Source organism: Octopus sinensis, linkage group LG7 (genome assembly GCF_006345805.1).
Source record: "Octopus sinensis linkage group LG7, ASM634580v1, whole genome shotgun sequence".
NCBI lineage: Eukaryota > Metazoa > Mollusca > Cephalopoda > Octopoda > Octopodidae > Octopus > Octopus sinensis.
Genome location: NC_043003.1, coordinates 64,373,620 through 64,395,915, shown reverse-complemented (window position 1 = coordinate 64,395,915; position 22,296 = coordinate 64,373,620). Strand labels below are relative to the sequence as shown.

Sequence of the window (22,296 nt, the reverse complement as noted above, 5' to 3'; positions counted from 1 at the left end):
GTGGTTAGGGCAGCGAACTCGCGGTCATAGGATCGCGGTTTCGATTCCCAGACCGGGCGTTGTGAGTGTTTATTGAGCGGGAAAAAAAACACCTAAAAGCTCCACGACGCTCCGGCAGGGGATGGTGGTGATCCCTGCTGTACTCTTTCACCACAACTCTCTCTCACTCTTACTTCCTGTTTCTGTTGTACCTGTATTTCAAGGGGCCGGACTTGTCACTCTCTGTGTCACGCTGAATATCCCCGAGAACTACGTTAAGGGTGCACGTGTCTGTGGAGTGCTCAGCCACTTACACGTTAATTTCACGAGCAGGCTGTTCCGTTGATTCGGATCAACCGGATCCCTCATCGTCGTAACCGACGGAGTGCTTCCAAAAACAGTACTTAGTCTATCGGTCACTTTTGCTGAACGGTCAGATTTCGGAGATGTACACACCAACACTTTCATCCTTTCGATAAAATAAGTACCAGCGGAGCACTGGAACTGGTGTGATCGACTTACGCCCTGCCCCGAAACTGCTGGCCTCGTGCCAAAATTTGAAATCAATATTCTTTCTACTATAGGGACAAAACCCGAAATTTATGTGGAGTAGGGTCAAGTCGATTACATCGACCCCGAAAGAATGAAAGGCAAAGTCGACCGCGGTGGAATTTGAACTCAGACTGTAAAGACTAACTCGGCGGAATTTGAACTCAGAACGTAGCGGCAGACGAAATACCTATTTCTTTACTACCCACAAGGGGCTAAACATAGAGTGGACAAACAAAGGGACTAAGTCGATTACATCGACCCTAGTGCGTAACTGGTACTTAATTTATCGACCCCGAAAGGATAAAAGGTAAAGTCGATCTCGGCGGAATTTGAACTCACAACTTAACTGCAGACGAAATACCTATTTCTTTCCTACCCACAAGGGGCTAAACGCAGAAGACAATCAAGGACAGACAAACGGATTAAGTCGATTATATCGACTCCAGTGCGTAACTGGTACTTAATTTATCGACCCCGAAAGGATGAAAGGCAAAGTCGACCTCGGGCTACGCATTTCGCCCGGCATGCTAACATTTCTGCCAGTTCGCCGCCTTGGTACAAAGTCCGCAATTTGGGAGGAGGGACGATACGATTACATTGGCCTAAGTTATGAACAGGTACATAATTCACCGAAAGCGGAAATGATGAAAGGCATTTGAACGTAGAACGTAAACCTGGGGGAGAAATGCCATTAAGCATTGTAGTTCGATGCGGTAATAATTCCGTCAGTTCGCACCTTAAAGTAGTTAAAAATAACGAAACAGTGAGAACGACCACGTAGACGATGCACCATTGGTTTGTCTTATCCATGTGTTAGTGATACATTGCTGCTTCGAAAATGAGGCTCCGTATAAAACACCAAGGTCGCTCTATTGACTTCACTATAGAAACCAGAACGAGGCTGCATTAAAACGCCATCATCACTTAAGGACAAAACACTCGATTCTTTATCAGATTCACGTAACTATTTGCTTATTTTTACCTTTATTATACTTCGCAATATATTTTAATTAATTTTACAAAATTCTCTTGTCTTTTCCGTATCGGTTCAATTACACTGTTAATATTTACGTGTCTTTATTAATTTAGACTTAGTTCGAAAAACTACGTGACAGATAATGAAAATTATGTTGTTGTTTTAACGATATTTAATTTCTGTCCAACTCCGCTCCTCCTAAATACAGTTTAATGATAGAATATATTTCCGGATATGACCACCATCTCAAATTATCTCAACATGTCATTTTGCTTTTCAAAGGCAGTGATTGTATTATTTTGAGGGTGATGTTGTTTTTTTACTTTCTTTCTTCTGCTGCTATTTCTCGCAAACCGGGTCACTGCATGAAGGCCTAGTTTTCGTGGTTGGCACAGCGACATGTATGGTTATTGTTGTGGTTAGACTACATAATGAGTAACTTCTCTTCTCTCAAAATAGAATCCAACGACGATATTAATATTAATTTTCTAATTTAAGTACAAAACCAGCAGTTTTTAGGGGAATGGGGACCACTTGATTACATCGAACCCCCAATATCCGACTTTATTGCCCCTCGAAAGGATTTAAAGCAAAATCGAACTCGGCCGGATTTGAATTACAATAATAATAATAATAATAGATTTCCATACAATAATGACAGTGGTAATAATTCCATGCAACAATGACAGTGATAATAGGAACAGGACCCTAAATTTTTCGGGGAGGGTTTTGTCTGTTACATCGACCCCAATGCTGAACTGGGACTTTATCGATCCCGAAACGTTAGAAAACAAAGACAACCTCGGCCTTTCATTCTTTTGAGGTCAATAATAATCATACTAATTTTTTTTTTTACGCCTTAGCATTTTTCTTTTTAAAAAGAGTTGATGACGGAGCATACTCACAAAGGACGGTATGTCACGCTTGAATGCTTTTCATGACACATTTGTCTGTCGGCTCCGTAATTTGTTACCTTACGCTTCAACAAATTCGATACTGAATTATTTTAACTTTCTGAATATTTTTTAGAATAAATGATGTTGTTTTAAAAACATTAGTGATGTAGCCCATTTTTGACAACCTTAAATTTTCCAAAACAACAGTCCCATTTATGTGTATGTATATGTGTGTATATACATTAAATTCACGGATATTCCGTAGTTTAGGCTCCGTGGTAGAAAACTCTCCAAAAAAAGAAATTAAAAAATGAAAATAAAAAGTCTGATTTCGTGGATGCTGGACCCGCGGAAAAATAACTATAAAAAAAAAAAAACGCGTATTTCTAAAGGCGTTCCAATCACAAACAAGAATTCCGACCGTGACCATCTCGTGTTTTAAGAGCGTTCTAAACGTGACCGTTATATGAATTTCATAAAGTGAAATACTACTATCTATAAGATATACTGATCTCAGTGATTCCCGGTAACTCCGCGCATCTTTATTCACCGAATGCCGTTTCATAAACGCCTCTTGCTCTTGTTTGCTAAACAAACCAATTCTGTTTCGTGGTTTATTCGCCATCTGTTCTAATATGACCTGATCTTTTTAGATTTTTGTATAGTGTCCTATATGTTTGAGTTTTTTTTTTCTTTCTAGAAATTAATAAAAAAGGCAAAAGATTTGTATAACGAAATTATGTTGGACCTTGGCACGTAATCCGTCATGATGACAATCTCTTAATCACATTACTAATCACGACGAAGATTATTTGAAACTGTGTTTATAATAAATACAAGGTATTGGTTGTGCGGTTAAGAAGCTTGTTTTGCAACCATGTAGTTTTGGGTTCAGTTGTGCAATACGGCAACTAAGCCATGTGTCTTCTATAGGCTCAGGTCGAACAATGCTTTGTTAGTGAAATTGGTTGATGGAGACTGTGCGGAAGCCCTTCCTATAAATGCTTGTGTGTGTGAGATCTGTAGAATAAGTACCGGACTTAAGAATTAAGTACTGGGGTTGATTTGTCAAAACCCTTTGAAGTGGTGCCCTAGTATGGTCGCAGTCCAATGTGCAAAGCAAGTAAAAGATTAAAGATTATTCTTAGTTTAAATAATGTTTTTTTTTTTTCATGATCCCTCTAAATATTCAGTACTTTCTTGCCCCATCCTTTCTTGTAAGCTCACAATGACCCCTAAAGATGCTACTACCTAGGTTAAGAGCCACGAAAGCAGTGGTTCCCAACTAGGGGTCCATGAACTAAATTCAGAATTTGAAATATATATATATATATATATATATAAGGATAAGCGTATTAAAAGGGGCCTGTGGCAAAACTCATATAAATAGAAGAGTTGGGAACCACTGCACTAAAGCTTTCATTAGTTGAATACATGACTTAAATTTTATCAGGAGTTCTGTTACTGAGTCAGGATTTCTTTGATAAAATTTGCAACATTCTTTAACTGTGTAGCATTCGGATTAACCTGTCAAATGTTATACTTCATTTATTCACATGGTTTGAAATTAGTCATCTATTATCTTGCAGTTTCAAAATTTCAGTGATGTAAGATTTTTTGAAAATGACATCATAGGATTATGCAGGACTGGATCTAGCGGGTTTGAACATTTCAGTGATGCAATATTTCCTTAAAATGATATCATAGGGTAGGTTTAAGAGACTGGATCTGGCAGGTTGGAATATTTCAGTGATGTAATATTTCCTTAGAATGATATCATAGGGTAGGTGTAAGAGACTGGATCTGGCAGGTTTGAACATTTCAGTGATGTAATATTTCCTTAGATTGATATCATAGGGTAGGTGTAAGAGCCTGGATCTGGCAGGTTTGAACATTGCATTGAAGTAATATTTCCTTAGAACAATATCATAGGGTAGGTGTAAGAGACTGGATCTGGCAGGTTTGAACATTTCAGTGATGTAATATTTCCTTAGAATGATATCATAGGGTAGGTGTAAGAGACTGGATCTGGCAGGTAGGAACATTGCAGTGATGTAATAGTTTTTGAGAATATCATAGGGTAGGTTTAAGAGACTGGATCTGGCAGGTTGGAATATTGCAGTGATGTAATAGTTTTTGAGAATGATATCATAGGGTAGGTTTAAGAGACTGGATCTGGCCTGTTGGAACATTGCAGTGATGTAATAGTTTTTGAGAATGATATCATAGGGTAGGTGTAAGAGACTGGATCTGGAATGTTTGAACATTTCAGTGATGCAATATTTCCTTAAAATGATATCATAGGGTAGGTTTAAGAGACTGGACCGGGCTGGTTTGAACATTTCAGTGATGCAATATTTTTTGAGAATGATATCATAGGGTAGATGTAAGAGGTTGGACCAGGCTGGTTTGAATAGAAACTAGGTAAAATATTTGGGCTGGATATGTCCAGTTTAAAGGCTAAAGGGTTGAAAGGAAGTAGTTTAACTCCCATGCCAGGCTTGTCTGAACAGGCTTAGAATGAAGAGTTCAAGCCTTTTCTTTTTGTCTTTTTTCAGGTTATCTAAAACTAGTCCCGTATCCCAACCTGATCTACAATTTTTGAAACTGTAGGGTTTTAACCTTTTAGCATTCAGTTTACTCTTCAAATGTAAAGCTTATTTATTCATATTGTTTTAAATTAATCATGCAGTATCTCGTAGGTTTGAGATTTCGATGATCCAATTGTTTATTTTAAGAATGACATTGTAGAGTAGGTGTAAGAGACCAGATCTGGCTGGTTTGATCATAAAATGGGCACAATATTTGGGTTGGACGTGACCGGTTTAAATGCTAAAGGGTAGTGTGAACCACTTGAGTTTGCTGTCGCCCTGCAACTCCCATCTGCCTATTCTTTGTACAGGCTTATACTGCAGACTCATAAGTGCTGCCTGGGAAGGCTCCCCACTTCTACCAATTTTTATATTTGTGTAAAGGCATGCTCTCAAGATGATGGTCTTATTAAATCCTTTTCTTAAATGACATGTCTCTCAATAGAGCCCATCTTTTACTTAGAGCACTCTGTAGGTGACGAGGGTTCCAGTTGATCCGATTAATGGAACTGCTTGGTCATGGAATTAATGTGCAAGTGGCCGAGCACTCCAGAGACACGTTCCCTTAATGTAATTCTCGGCGAGACTCAGTGATATACAGGTTGTGACATGGCTGGCCCTTTGATGTACAGGTTCTACTCATTTTTGCCAGCTGAGTGAACTGGAGCAATGTGAAATAAAGTGTCTTGCTCAAGGACACATTGCATCACTAGGAATTGAACTCATGGTCTTATGATCGTGTGCCGAATACACTAACCATTAAGTCATACACCATTTACTTAAAACAATAACAGAATATGCAATCCTGTTAACCCTTTCAATAGGATTTTCCAATACATCAATCCAATGAGAGAATTTCTTTGCAATCACTTGACCAACAAGAAATAGCAACTAAATCTCTCAAACTGAACACTACCATCATAGATAAGACAAGATAAATCAGTGTCACTTTATTGTGAAGTCTACCTGGCCATTTATACTTTAGCTTGCAACCTAATCTTAACAGTAACCCTCTCACCCTAGTCCTGAACCCCAACCCTAAACCAGAAAACCAGGTCAGTTCATAGAGTAGATTGCAGATAGTGGTAGGACTGTACACTAAAGTAGCACCAGTGAAACTTGATAAAGGACGGAAGTATGATCATAGTGGAAATTCTTTTGTGTTAGCTCAATTACTGTAGATGTGCATTAAACAACATTTTAGGTATTAAATGGTATAGTTATAGCTAAGTTTATTCCTTAATAATTTGTTAATAATTAGTGTGAAAGATGAATTTGATCAATTTATGGATACAAAATATATTCATCACCATAAAATAATACACCCCAAAGTCAATTTTGTGTGTATGCGGCATATGTAAGTATATCCACATATGTAACTGAAACGCTGCTAGTCCTTCCTACCATCACCTGTCACACCCTTCTTAAGTTAACTCATACCTCACAGTTTTATATACCAACCACTTCGATGAATTAATGAAAACAAGTAACTTATGCCTCATGCTGCCTCTTTGAAGAAACGAAATAGTGTTCGATGGAGTGAGACTTATTTTCTCATAGATGAAGTAACATCTGCTGTATTCCTGCCTGACAATATTTTCTCGCTTGTAAGATGCAACAGTGTAAGGCGGCGAGCTGGCAGAAACGTTAGCACGCCGGGCGAAATGCTTAGCGGTATTTCGTCTGCGTTACGTTGTGAGTTCAAATTCCGCCGAGGTCGACTTTGCCTTTCATCCTTTCGGGGTCGATAAATTAAGTACCAGTTACGCACTGGGGTCGATGTAATCGACTTAATACCTATGTCTGTCCTTGTTTGTCCCCTCTGTGTTTAGCCCCTTGTGGGTAATAAAGAAATAGAAATAGGTATTTCATCTGCTGTTATGTTCTGAGTTCAAATTCCGCCGAGGTCGACTTTGCCTTTCATCCTTTCGGGGTCGATAAATTAAGTACCAGTTACGCACTGGGGTCGATGTAATCGACTTAATACCTATGTCTGTCCCCTCTGTGTTTAGCCCCTTGTGGGTAATAAAGAAATAGAAATAGGTATTTCATCTGCTGTTATGTTCTGAGTTCAAATTCCGCCGAGGTCGACTTTGCCTTTCATCCTTTCGGGGTCGATAAATTAAGTACCAGTTACGCACTGGGGTCGATGTAATCAACTTAATCCCTTTGTCTTTGTTTGTCCACCTCTATATTTAGCCTCTTGTGGGCAATAAAGAAGAAAAAAAAAGATACAACAGTTTATGACTGTTATCTTGCTGTTCAACAAAGGAGTTCTGTGTGCTCAGTAAACCTGCTTGAAACAGTAGACAAACGTCCCCCAATTAACACTCCTTAACCCTCTCACATTCCTATTACTCTGTCAAGTGTAATGCTTATTTATTCACATTGTTTTGCATTAATCTTGTAGATTCGAGCTTTTGATAACCTACTTGTGCTTGTTCATTTTCTATAAATGACTTTGTAGGATATGTGAATGAGATTGGATTTGACTGATTTGAGCATGAATTAAGTAGAATATTTGAGTTAGGTATGGCCAGCTTAAAAGCTTATCAGGTAATATAATTCACAAAACGATGGGATGGTCATGACTTCTTTTTATCATATGTTCACTCAAGACTGAGACTAACCAACAGTGACCAAATTTACTTTGATCTTTAGGGCTTTGCTATCCCATTTGTTCAGGAGATATTTCATAGCTGCCTCCTGCCTATGGATTTTAAAAGCATAAACTTTGAGATGTGATGCGACATAGCAGTCATGAGTGAGGGGTCATCAGGAACTGGGTGTTTCTTGATGAGTTCAGTACTAACCCATAGGATGTTATTCAATTCAGTTTTAAGCATTTGGGTGATGTATTCATTTTGGCTCTTATGATTTAGCTGGTGTTGTCTCTTTCCATTTTTCCTTAGATAGTCTACCACTATCATTTTTCAATGGAAATTCACAATCCATGTCAAGATCTTATGGGTTATAATATCTATGAAGTGGATTTTCTCTATAGACCAGTCAAGTAACCAATTACTGGTTACTGCAAATGCATTGTGGGATTTTGTCTTGTAAGACGAAAGCTCTCATTCTCATATTTTTTTAAAGTCTAACATATTTTTTGGTTATGCTTTGTTCTCAAAATCTTAGTATATTTTCAAAATCTAGGTATTTGTACTCATTTGGTGAATGTATTTTTGTACTTATATATAAATTGTCCTTATCATCTTTTAACATTCATCTTCTATGCTGGCATGGGTTGAACAGTTTGGCAGGATCCATTGGGTCCAATAACTGCACTGTGCTCCAACATCTTCTTTGGTATTGTTTCTAAAGGTGGAGGCTATTCCTAACACCAGAAGGTAGAGTGTATGGAGAGAGTGAGGGGACCAGTGAGGTGGTGAATATAATGAATGATGACTGAATGTTGACAGGTGATAGGTATTTGCTAATGAAAAGGGTTAAGTGATAATTATTGAGGTTGTTTCAAGTGTTGGGTCTCACGGAGGCAATGACTGAGACCTTTGGCATTATATTGCCCTTGAGAGGAAGATCCATCAAGCTGAGCAAAATCACAGCCATGACAGATACCGGTGTCACACAGTTGGTACCCATGCCGGTGGCACATAAAAGCGCTCCAGTGGCACATAAAAGCACCCATTACACTCTAAGTGGTTGGTGTTGGGAAATGCATTCAGCCGTAGAAACCCACGCCAAATCACACTGGAGTCTGGTGCAGCCTTCCAGCATGGCAGCCGGGTCAAACCGTCCAACCCATGCCAGCATGGACAACAGATGTTAAATGATGATGTAGGGTTGAGGCATGGATGTAGTGAATGGTGGTCAAGGGGTGAAGGAGTGGTCAATGATACATATGAGTCGGGAAAGGTGAGACTAGGCGATGATTGACAGAAGTGATTTGTAATCCTTTGAATTCTGACTCGCTGCTTGAAATTCGTATCCATTTTTTGTCAGAATTACAAATTTTGAAAACACAATAGGAACAAATTTTGGAAAAAAATCTCCCAAAATTCACGGAATTAAAATTACACTTCAATCGTTGTACAAAACTGTAGATGAACTGTTTACGAAGTATAATCACTTGTTTTCACGAATGTACTAAAGAGATTTGCTCTGATATTCTCATTTAAATATGAATAGTCAAATATGGGCGGGTTTGGGCGGCTTGGTCACATTAACCAAAATTTTTTTCGGGCGGCTTTGGGCAGTTTGGTAACGAAAGGGTTAAGCAATCAGTACTTCTTAATGTTGCTGTCCTCACCCATACACACCACATGACCGAACCATCAGTCTTCTCTCTTGCACGTTACACCTAATTGCAGTTATGCCTAACTTTTCTCTCACTACACTAGCTTTTTGTTGTACATGCACATCCAACATCTAATCTTTGCATGTCCTCTGCATTCTGGGCCCACCTTTTACTACCATGTAGCATTGCTGTTCATACAGAAGCATCACACATCTTCCTTTCACTTGGATTGAGAGAGCTTGTTACCAACAGTATTAGTAGTAGCTTCCTGAATTTTCTCCATCCCATTCGTACTCTAGCAACTACACTTTCAGAACATCCTCCTCCACTGCTAACTAGGTCACTTAGATAACAGAAATTATCTGTTACCACTGGGGAGCCTTCTGGGTATTTGAGTAAATTCATTTTCCTGTGTATCTTTCGTCTTTTTGACTCTTTCTCCATACAAACTACTTTTTCCATTAAATTTGTAATTCCTCTGAACTGCTTGTAAATCCATAGTTTTCCTACATGTTGAGCAGGGTCTATTACCTGAAGTGGGTAGGGTCCTGTATGTTTTCTTGTTTACTAGAACCTTGTTCTTTACTACATTCAAGGTCCTTCAGTTCCAGGTTTTTATTCCCCATCTGGAACTTCTTTTTTAATTGTTACACATTGCACTATGAGAGAGAAACCATCAGCATAAAGTACCCTAAGGACAGCCAGTCTTAAAATTCTGTTACAGCCTAGGGGACAGTGATGAATCAGAGGGAACTGAGATCTGAGCCCTGATGAATGCTTACCTGTGCACTATATTTGATACTCATGGCTAACACTCACTTTACTGACTGCACCCCTGTATATAGCTTGTACAGCTTTCACAAGGCATTCATCTTTCTCCAAGATCACCGTATCACAGGGTGAGAGATTCTGCCAAAGGCTTGCTTCAGGTCAACTAATGTCAAATATAATGGTTTATTCTTAGCTAAATACTTCTGCAGTTGTCTGACTCAACAGATAGCATCAGTAGTACTTCTCTCTGGCATTGAACTGCATTTTTTCATCTAGTCTCATTCTCTTCCTAATTAATTGTGCTATAACTCTCTAGCTTTCATGGTGTGTTCCAGCAATTTCATATCTCTGTCATTACTTCTCTCAAAAACATCTCCCTTACCCTTCTAGCAATGGATGATAATGCTGCTATACCAGTCATTGGGGATGACAACCTCCTGAATAGCCTCATTATTATATGTGACTAGACTACATTCTACTCTGCCAGATATTTTAAGCATTTCAGCAGTAATTATCAACGGACCCTGTCTTCATTCCCTTATCTATCATATTGCTGTCAACTAGGATAGCTAGTCCCTCTGGGTTCACATTTGGGAGACTCCCTTTCTCCCATGCATTCTTCACATTTAATAACCTTTCATAGTAACACTTCCAGGCCCTTTCTTTTAAGAGTCACTGAATGCAAGCTTACCATTATCCATCCATACACACTTCTCTCACATCTTTGATCTTCATGCTGTAAAACTTAGCAAACCTCTTCCTTTCTGCTTCCACCCTTGCTAAATTAACATGTTACCTAATTTTCCTTTTAGTTACCTGATGTAGCTTTTTGCTGCCTCCATTTCTCCAGTCATTCCAAACCTGTCTCCTTGCTTTTATGACCCTGTCTGCGTAACTGTTCCACCACTATTTCACCCTTGGTCTGGCAAAAACTTTGCCCCAATCACAGATTTGGTCTGTAGCCTTCAGATTTCCCTGTAAGAACTTTCAGTTGTTCTCTACATCACTCTCTCTTCCTCCTCATCATATGCATTAATCAGAATGTCTCTAAATGTCTAACTGTTTAATAGATCTTTAAGCTTCCATGTATTCCTTTTCTAAACTGGTTTGTGTGTCTGAGTCCATCTAACCCTAAGTCTGAAGTCGTTAACTATTCATCAGGGAAGAACTTTGCATTTACAAGCATCTGTCTATCCCTGTTTCTGGAGAGAATGTAGTTAATCTACTTTGTGCACCCACTAGATTAATAAGTGATTAAGTGGCTGGTTGGTTTTTCTTGAAGGTAGTGTTGCAGACCTACAAGTCATTTGCATCTCAGAACTCCAGCAGACTTGTTTCCTCCTGATTTCTAGTACCAAAGTCAAACCCTCCATGCACACCATAAAATTCACTGGAGTGTTGCCAGACATGACTGTTGAATTCACCAAACAGATGTCATTGCCATAGTCTGCAAAAGGACTCACAGAAACAGTCCCTCATTTTATTGCCAGTCCAGCATGTAGAGCATACAGAGAAAACTGTCACTATTACATCACACAACACTTTCCACCAAAAGTATAACTACACCACCTACCCTGTCATTACTCTCTACCTAGAAGAATTTGTATCAACATTCTTTGTCCACAAGTTAACTGATGCTCTCCTCCATTGTACTTCTAGCACACAACACACATCTATATTTCTCTGCTCTAGCATATCAACAATCTCACCAGACCTACTGTACGTTGTGCTGGCATTGATCATGTCAGCTCTAAGTTTGTGGTCTTGAGAAGAGTGATGGAGCTCTTGGGGGACTGTGTTTGACAACTTTGAGAAAGACTTTTACATGCATTTGCATGAGAGCAATGGGTCCTTGCATATGTCAGTGAAACACAGATATAGTTATATACTTGGTAAATCTTAGTTTTGCCCCAATTCCACAAAGGACAAGCACCAACTATCAGGAGAGGATGGTCTTTTTGTCACCAGGTGGCTTCTTTTGATAGCAAGGGTAAGTGTGTACACCTTAACGCTCTCTCTCTCTCTCCTTCATACACATTCAAATATCCCCTAATATATACCGACATACACACGTGTTCACTATTCAATTCAGTCCTACTTGTATTTCTAATCATCTCACTTCCCCATCACACACACCCTTTTGCCATCTTCTGGCTCTAGTCACCTTCTTATATCTATTATCTCTACCTCTTGGTTCCAACCCATTTATTTGTACCAGCCTTATATGATAATATGAAGTGAGCAACATATTGTTCCTGTCCCCTTTCTCAACACCTAGCATAAAGCTACCTCCTGTTCTACTATATTTCCCTCAGTTGACAGGACTCTTTCATCTTGCAAGGAATATGGTGACCTCACTAGTGCTGTTGCTGTGGAACAAGTCTCCAATATACTTTGTAAAGTGGTTTGCATTAGGAAGGGCATCCAGTTGTTAAACTATGCCAAAACTAAGACTGGAACATCATGTAGTCGTCTGACCCAATGGATCTCGTCAAAGGATCCAACCTGTGCCAGTATGGAAGGCAGACAGGAAATGATGATTTTATATATGTGGTTAGGTGCAGGCAAACTATGTTGTCTTGGATTCAATCCCACTGCACAGCACTTTGAGCCTGTCTTCTACTGTAGCTCGGGGCTGACCAAATCTTGTAAGTGGATTTGGTTGATAAAAACCGAAAGAGGCCTGTCATGTATATATAAATATGTCTGTATATGTGTAGCCTTGTTTAAACATAATGGGTTGCAAGTAAATGAGTGTCATTGTTATGCAAGCAAAGTTGTTAGTTTCCAGTCTTTCATGGAAAAGCTGTCTGGCCATGGGGAATTATAATTTGCTTGGAAATAAGTCAAGGTTAAGGGCAAAAGGGGCATCCAACTCTAGAAAATCTACCTCAACAAATCATCATGATCGTTTAATGTCTGCTTTCCATGCTGGCATGGGTTGAACGGTTTGATTGAGGACTGGCAAGCCAGAAGGCTGTACCAGGCTCCAATGCCACTGGCATGGGAGTCAGTCAAGCAGCACTGGCATTGACCACGTTCAAATGTTGCTTTTTATGTGCCACTGGCATTGACCACATTCGAATGGTGCTTTTTACGTGCCACCGGCATGGGAGCCAGTCAGGTGGCACTGGCATTAACCATATTCAAATGGTGCTTTTTATGTGCCACCGGCATGGGAGCCAGTCAGGCAGCACTAGCATTGACCACGTTCGGATGGTGCTTTTTTACGTGCCACCGACATGGGAGCCAGTCAGGTGGCACTGGCATCGACCATCTGGCTGCTTTATGCAAACATAGGAAAGTAGACGTTAAATGATGATGATGATGTAGTATACTCCACAAAAGTAAACTTGTTTTAGAAATGATCTGTTTCTCTTCTTTTTTTGAAAATGTTTGTATAAAATCTGTTGTACACCTATATTTAATATTCATGTTTATGTAATTGTTTTTGTTTTTATTTATCTACAGGTATTGAATCCAATCAAAAGCAAAAAGTTCTACAACTGCATACTCAACCACACCTGCACACATCAAACTCATATATTCATCATGAGTTTGCAGTGGACAATAATTGCTAGTTTTTTATATTTTGAAATTGGAATGGTTTTCTTATTCCTGTTGCCTTTCATATCACCACTGACATGGAGAAAATTGTTTAAATCTCGCCTTTTATCATTAATATCTACATACTCATATTTGTATATTCGATTGTTAATGTTGGCCTTAGCTGTTGCTTTCCTTGACTCAATTTGGCACCTTCGTAAATATAATAACGCAATCGACAAATTGGATACCATGACTGGAGTCATGCCAGGTGTTGGACAGAATCAGCATTTAAACCTGTTTCGGGCTCAACGTAATTTTTACATCTCTGGATTTTCTTTGTTCCTCTGGATGGTCTTGAATCGTATTGTCAAACTGATCACAACCCAAGCTCAGCTGCAAACTGATTTGGAAGCCACTCATAAGCAAGCTGTGAGTGCTACTGAAGCTGCTAATAGATTAATGAATTCATCAGCACCCCCAGGAGAGAATCAGGCCAATTCTGAAAAGGAGAATGCCGCTAAACATCTTCAGGCTCTCAAAGCAAAGCTGGGAACAGCAGAGGAGGAATTACAAAATGCTAAAGGTGAATTGAAACAAAATCAGATTGATCTGATGGCCATGAAATCTCAGTCTGAAGCAACTAAACGTGAATATGATAGGTTGCTGGAAGAATATTCTGTCCTTCAAAAGAAAACCGATAAGGATTCCAATAAAAAAGATGATTAATGAAAAATAATGGGTAAATATTAATTTTTTCATGAAAGTTTTGAAGCTTAAGCAAAATGTATTTTTAAGCCTACAAACTATATCTAACATGGTGACAAACTTATTACTAATTACAGAACAAAAATAGTCTCAAGGATTCTTACAGACTTTCAGAATTGGTATGATGAGTTTAGTGAACGTGTTTGACCTGAATGAACACAAATGTAAGAAATTATTATTACTTTACTTTCACATTGTAAAGAAGTGGAGAGAGGTCAGAAAAAAAGAAAACAAATCAGTTTGATGGTTATGTGCTTTTTTTAAAAAAAAATAAATGATGCGTTTAATAAATGAAGACTGAAGAACAGAGAACTAATTGACCCATTCCTCTGAGATTTACATCCAGCCAACCTAAACATTTAACATGTCCTTGATGCCCTCCCATTAAACTGAGTTATTCATAAACAAGACATAACATTTTGTATTATTACGTTGTATATATAAATATGCTATTTAATAAATAAATAAACATGTCTATTAATATTTACTTTGTGTTTTGTTTTAGTGAGTGTTGTTAAAACATAAGGACTTGGGATGTGTCAGAAACATGTCTGACGAGTGATAATTTAGTTTACTCTTTTACTTGTTTCAGTCATTTGACTGCGGCCATGCTGCAGCACCGCCTTTAGTCGAGGAAATTGACCCCAGGACTTATTCTATTGGTCTCTTTTGCCAAACCGCTAAGTTACGGGGGACGTAAACTCACCAGCATCCCAAAATCTAATCAGTTTGTGCCAGTCGTGAGACCAAACATCCCTGAAGGCTTCATCTGTATCAACCCAGCGGTTCTTGAAATATCTTGTCCAAGGACAAACAAACATAACTGAAAACAATACCTCTGCCTTTGTTAAGGCAGAGATAATAGTAGAGAGCAGGAATCTCAAACATCTTTTTTGTTGTGTTATAGTCTACAGTCTCGTTAAACCTTTTATTACCACATTTCTGTTGAGATGTTCTATATTTCTTTCATTTAATTTTAAATATAACAAAGAATTTTAGTAAAATAACTTGGTTATCATTAAGCTAGTGTTAGGATCATTAATTGTGAATAAGGTTTAGTGAAAGATTTTAATTCAAAACTTTTGAAAACAAGACATTTGTACTACAGAGCCAAAAGGAAAATGTTTCCTTTGTTAAAACTGAAGTTGGAAAAGTTTTATTTTTACAACCTCATTATGCCATACTCCTGCTATTGCAGAAATAGGTTACATGTCATCTCTGTCAGATTCTCGATAAAACTGTTATGCACAATACACATAGAAAAAGAAAATACACCCAACTCTGTCCATTAGTTTGTCTGCAATCATTACTCTTGAGCTGTATATGCAACTATTAATTTTTTTTGCTTTGGAGCCCAGGTGGAAGGAAAAGTCAGCCTAGGTCTGAGAGGGTTAGAATTCAAATAATCCTGGCAAGATTTATCTAGAAATGATTATCTCCCTTACAATAACTGGCCAAGAATGAAGATGTTCAATAATGCTTGTGGATTAGATATAATGAAGCATCAAGTGTGATGAAATCATGTTAAATTTCTAATTGTGAACAAAAAGAAGAAATCAACGAGAATGCGACTTTGATACATTAATTGCAGATAAGTTCACTGATATTTAATTGAGCATATGTAGCGTGATAAACTTTCCTAATCATGGACTCAAACAGTTATTGAAATATTTTAAATGTTTTTATTATTTGTGATAAATAAAGATGGATTTAAAGGAATTATCTAAAGATATCAGATCCACTTATCTTTTCTATTAGAAAAATGCCATATTTGAGGGCATAAAGGACACACAGGCATATCAGATGCGCATAAATTTCACCAGTGCACATTCAGAAAAAGATTTCTTTCCTACATATTAATCCTTTAGCATTTGAACCAAATAATCAATCCATTTTATGTTCAAACTAGCCATATCTAACATCTCACACCTACCCTACAATGTCATTCTAAATCTCAAAGCTATGAGAATGCATGGTTAATTTTTCTTTTTTTAAATGTAACTAAATGAGCTTTACATTTAACTGAGTAATCAGAAAGGTAATGGGTCAAAGCATGTAATATAGGTCCATCCACATGTCTTGGACCCTTTGGAGCCACCTCCAAGAAGCCTGCTCAAACTCTTTGGCCATGAGTACTTGATTTTCTGAGTTAGAACATGCTTACTGTGTCCTCTTCACTGAAGATCCAGCTGGGTTGACAGCTTGTTCTGGATGACCACACACCAAATGGTACCAGGGACATTTTGAAGGATTATGGGCTACCATTGGTTGGATTTTGTATCCAATCAATGTCTCTACTCAGAAACTGAGTAACAAAATGACTCTGCATACAACAAAAAACAAACAAAATATTCATTAACTTTATTGAATTTCATCTTGAAAAATATACTTTTAGAAATCAACTGGCTGATTAATAACTTAAACACATTGATAATTTAAAAGATGCTACCTGTTCATAACCCTCCATTTATTACGCAAATCTTCAGGAGTTTTCTTTGGAGAAAATTCAAAGGATTTTAAAATCTGTGTCCAGTTGCAACCATATTTCCTAACTCCCCTTCTCAGTCTCCTCATTTCACATATTGAGAAATCATTTTTCTTTTTAGTTTTCTGTTCAGGTCTTTTATCACAAGAACTTTTCTGAAAATGTTTATTAGATTATTTTTTTTGTAAATAAACAATTTAATCAGATTTTTTTTTTTTTTTGGTTAGTGAAAGTTTAGACTATTTTTTTTGTTTTTCATATTCAAAATTATAAAACAAAACAAGAATACAATCTTATAACTGATAAGCAATGCCTTGTAAGCAGAATTTGATAAACGGAAATTATATAGAAACTCATGTCGATGCATGTATAAGCACACACAAATGTGTGCGAGGGCACACACACGTGCGTATATATGTATCTACACACACACACACACACACACACACAAAAGCAAGTGCACATATATATTCTTTTATTTGTTTCAGTCATTTGACTGCAGCCATGCTGGAGCACCACCTTTAGTCGAGCAAATCGACCCCGGACTTATTCTTTGTAAGCCGAGTACTTATTCTATCGGTCTCTCTTACCAAACTGCTAAGTGACAGGGACATAAACACACACCATTGGTTGTCAAGCGATGTTGGGGGGACAAACACAGACACACAAATATACACACACATATATATAGACGACGGACTTCTTTCAGTTTCCGTCTACCAAATCCACTCACAAGGCTGGTCGTCCCAAGGCTATAGTAGAAGCCACTTGCCCAAGGTGCCATGCTGTGTGACTGAACCTGGAACCATGTGGTTTGTAAGCAAGCTACTTACCACACAGCCACAGAAAAGAAATGGAGCAATAATTAACAATGAGAAGTTGATTATTGGTATTAAAAAATCATTAATGACTTTTTAATACCAATGATCAACTTCTCATTGTTAATTATTGCTCCATTTCTTTTCTTTTTCATATATATTAAACCACGGTTTTACCTTTAAATTACCTACTACGGTATACCTTATAGCTAGGACTATACATAGTAAGGTAATACACCAGGAATGCCTACGGATACATCTATCCTTTAGATGGTTGCATAACCTCTAACTTATATTTTGCTTAACATATATATATATTCTCTGAGAAGTTAAGCATTTTTTTGATTGTTTCAATTCTGTACTGCTGCTTGTTTGACTGCGGCCATGCTGGAGCACCGCCTTTAGTGAAACAAATCAACCCCAGGACTTATTCTTTGTAAGCCTAGTATTCTTTTGCCAAACTGGTAAGTTACAGGGACATAAACACACCAACATCAGTTGTCAAGCGATGGTGGGGGGACAAATACAGATGCATAAATACATACATGCACCATGGGCTTCTTTCAGTTTCTATCTACCAAATCCACTCACAAGGCTTTGGTCGGCCGAGGGGCTATAGTAGAAGACACTTGCCCAAGGTGCCAACCATGTGGTTGGGGAGCAAGCATCTTACCACACAGCCACTCCTGCACCTGTGTATGTAAATATATATATATATATGTTTATATACACATGCACACAAATATACACGCACATATATATACCATATTTTCCAGCATACAAGTCAAATTTTTCAGACCACAATTTACAGCCAAAAAAAAAAAAAACCCTAGGGCAACTTATACACCAAGATGACCTTGGAGGTCTAAAAACTCCATGTGAAATGCAGGAGGCTTTGAAAGATAGGGACATGAGAATGTTTACTCTACATGTTTTGACTATATATACTACATTGACTTGTATGCATGAAAAGACGGTACACGCTATCAAGTAGTTGCCATTAGAAATGGCATCCAGCTTTAGAAACCATACTAAGGCAGGTATTAGCTGGAGTATGATGCAGTTCTCTGTCTCATCAGAACCTGTCAAACTGTCCAACCAACACAAGCAAAGAAGAGAGATGTTAAAAGATGATAATGATGATGATGAAGATATTGATTACATATATATATAGCAAATAAATAAATAACACCCAACCATTTAAGTACCTGATTCTATCCTGAATCCTTACTATTAATATATATATATATATATATATATAATATACTCCATATTAAATCAAAAGAAGAAAATGGTGAGTTAGTGGTTAATAATTATTTATTGTTAATAAATTGATAATCATTTCTTCCTAAAGCTATAGGAAGAAATGATTATCAATTTAATATATTGATGTAGAGAAATTTTATTTCCTAAGGATATAAGGTATAGAACCAGTGTGTTCTTGGATGTAATCATCCCTTTAAGGGGTTAATATATCCTCTAATTTACTTATATATAAATACATATCAGGGACGTGCCAACTGGGTAGGCAAGGTAGGCAGTGCCTACCCTGAATAAAATACATTGATAGTAATATTTCATGGCAAAATATGCACCTAATTCGATAAAATTATGAAGGTTACTCTGATTACTCTGCATAAAATACAAAATATTTTATTTCTTTGTAGATTAGGTAGGCATAATTTACCCCTGCCTTTCAATCTCAGTATTAAAATTATGCATAGAACTGCTGTGTACATTCCTACAACAATGTTTTCTTTACGCACTATAAAGGCAGAAGTAAATCTGCCTACAACTCAATCGCATGCCTGTGTTTCGCTTACTTTTTTGTGTGTTTTACAACATAAACATCACCAACTGCCTACCTTGAGTAATTACTGATGGCATGTGCCTGATATATATACAGTATGTATGGATCAAAACAGTTTAATTCAAATTCGCTGGTACTCCAAGTTTCAAGCATGATGCTAATCTTCAGCCACTTTGAATTTATATATATATATAGTTGCAGGCATGCGTATCTGGTAAAAAGTTTGCTTCCCAACCACATAGTTTGGGATTCCATCCCCCTATGTAGTACCTCGGGCAAGTGTCTTTTACTATGTTCTCAGGTTGACCAGTCTCATGAATGGATTTCGTAGAAAGAAACTGAAAGAAACCTGTCAATGTATATATAAACAGTGAAGCCTAGTACATTCTTCTGCCTAGCCAGCCTCTGTCAAACTGTCCAACCCAAACCAGCATAGAAAATGGACATTAAATGATGATGATGATATATACATGCATGTGATTGGTATAAGTATCACTTAAATACAAGCAGTCATTCATTTCAAACATTCCATGGTAATATGGTACTTGGAAACAGGAATAGCATCTGGTTGTAAAAATTCCGCTCAATAAATTCTGTCCAATTCAGAGACATATGGGAAAGTGGATGTTCAAATGATGATCACACACATACACACATTTTAATATTATCTTTTAATTGACAGTAAGTTACAAAAGTGATTCAAAAGCCAAGGGTTTTATGGGTGATACATAAGAAATTCATTTGAAATCTGAGAACTTTCTTCTATATACAGAGTAAATTAAAATTATTTCCAGAGTAAGATCAAACCAAAAATAAAACATACATTAAAGGTTTATAGGTACGTGGATTTGGTGATGCAAACACAATATACTATAAAGTATACTAGATGCTTTTTATAAGTCAGCACCACGTCCTACTGCATCAGCAGTGCTTGTTACATTATTTTTAAGGTTGCTTCTTACTGATTTTTGCTACAATGTTTTGTATCGAGATGTCAGATGTAAACAGACAATGTGATCAGAGACAAAAGTGGGTATATATAGTTCATAGTATATTGTGTTTGCATAACGAAGTACCATGTACCTACAGATCATTAGTCTTTATGTGACAGCTCCAGGAACGCGTCTAATATGTAAATTGGTGTATCCAATAACTTAACACCGCTGTATGTTGTGGGTATATAAGCAATGTGTTTGGAGGTGAGAATGGGTTAGATGAGTGCTGATGAAGGGGAAACAACCCCCAAAATATGGCATGTACACTCATTAGCCACTTTTGTCTCTGATCACATTGTTTGTTTACATCTGATGTCCCGATACAAAACACTAGCAAAAAATCAGTGCTGGCTATAATTTCTGTAGAATATCTGTAAGAAATAACCTTACAAATAATGTATAGTTTTCAAACAGTCTGCATGTTAAGCAGCCAAAAATGTAAATATACCCATACATGTGCATGCACAAGCATGTTTACACTTGTATGTTAATAAATGTATAAACAGATATACATACATACATTCACATGCATACACACATACATACATTCACATGCATACACACACACATACATACATGTTTGCACATATAAGCATGTGTGCAAAGTGCATGTGTATCTCTATATATACATATCATCATCAACATTTAGCATCTGTTTTCCTTGCTGGCATGGGTTGGACAGCCTGATGGGAACTGGCAAGGCCGGGTGCCACACCAGGTTCCATAGTCTAATTTGGATTGGTTTTTCCAGCTGGATGGCTTTCCTAACCCCAAGCTAAGATCAACAAAAAAGGTACTCTATCCAGTGAGAGATAAATATACTTTAATATACAAAGAATTTTAAAAAGACAGCTACTAATAGTTTCATGCTGTAGTGAAACAATAATTTGGCAAATTTATATAACATGCCATATATCTCCAATCGATCTTTTAGGCTCAGTGCATTCCAATACACCTATTTGATAACCAGAATACTGGTCTATGAGGATACATGAGAGAAGATGGGAAGAAAATACTAAGAAGATTGATGCAGAAAATGGGACAAGAAAAAATAAAAAGACCAAGATCTTTGTCCCCTTTGTCTGTAAAAATCCTATATATATGTTTATTACCCACAAGGGGCTAAACATAGAGGGAACAAACAAGCACAGACAAACGGATTAAGTCAATTACATCAACCCCAGTGCATAACTGGTACTTAATTTTATCGACCCTGAAAGGATAAAAGGCAAAGTCAACCTCGGCAGAATTTGAACTCAGAATGTAACGGCAGACGAAATACAGCTACGCATTTCGCCTGGCATGCTAACGGTTCTGCCAGCTCGCCGCCATACAGGGTGGCAAAAAAGTCACTATACAGTTACTTATGATAAAAAAGCAAAGCAGAATCGGAAGAGAAGTAAAGCAATACACACGACACAGAAACTGGTTTACGACTGTAGCTTATAAATCATCAAAGTTGGTTTATAATTGTAGCTTATCGGAAGTTAATCTGACCAATGAGAGAAGTTTACATAATCTGTTATCTAACTTAATGCATTATACCTGTCGGCTTGTTCTCAAGTATCATTTTTAATCATGTCTCACCAACTGACTTTAGGTGAGTGTCAATTCATTCTGGAAAGGTACTGGAAGCATGAAAATGCTGCAGATGCCATCAGGCAATGGCAGGAATCATTTGAAACACCTCCTTCAACATGAATGGCTATTTATCAAATTTGGGTTAAATTCAATAACACAGACTGTGTTAGATTCTTCATGCTGCGGTCAGCCAAAAACGACTTGCACAGAAGAAAACAGATATCTGGTTGTTGAATCAGTATTACACAGCCCTTGTAAATCAACAAGACA

At 37.6% G+C, this 22,296-nt stretch overlaps 2 protein-coding genes across 4 annotated transcripts in view; one reads left to right on the top strand and one right to left on the bottom strand.

Annotated features, from left to right (window-relative positions):
• The first annotated feature begins 1,335 nt into the window (after positions 1-1,335).
• LOC115214174 (B-cell receptor-associated protein 31) lies at positions 1,336-14,824 on the top strand. Its single transcript, XM_029783262.2, has 2 exons — positions 1,336-1,491; positions 13,495-14,824. Exon 2 carries the CDS (start codon positions 13,576-13,578, stop codon positions 14,296-14,298), a length of 723 nt encoding a protein of 240 aa, XP_029639122.1. The 5' UTR covers positions 1,336-1,491; positions 13,495-13,575; the 3' UTR covers positions 14,299-14,824.
• A 1,924-nt stretch (positions 14,825-16,748) lies between these two features.
• Positions 16,749-22,296, bottom strand: part of LOC118764264 (telomere repeats-binding bouquet formation protein 1-like) — a 139,577-nt gene continuing 134,029 nt past the window's right edge. Inside the window, exon 16 of one of the 3 annotated variants that reach the window (XM_036504812.1) lies at positions 16,749-16,977. In XM_036504812.1, the coding sequence (XP_036360705.1) occupies positions 16,783-16,977 (195 nt within the window). In that variant the 3' untranslated portion in view covers positions 16,749-16,782. The remainder of the gene's footprint in view (positions 16,978-22,296) is intronic. The other 2 variants (XM_036504813.1, XR_005000064.1) reach the window with 2 other exon arrangements.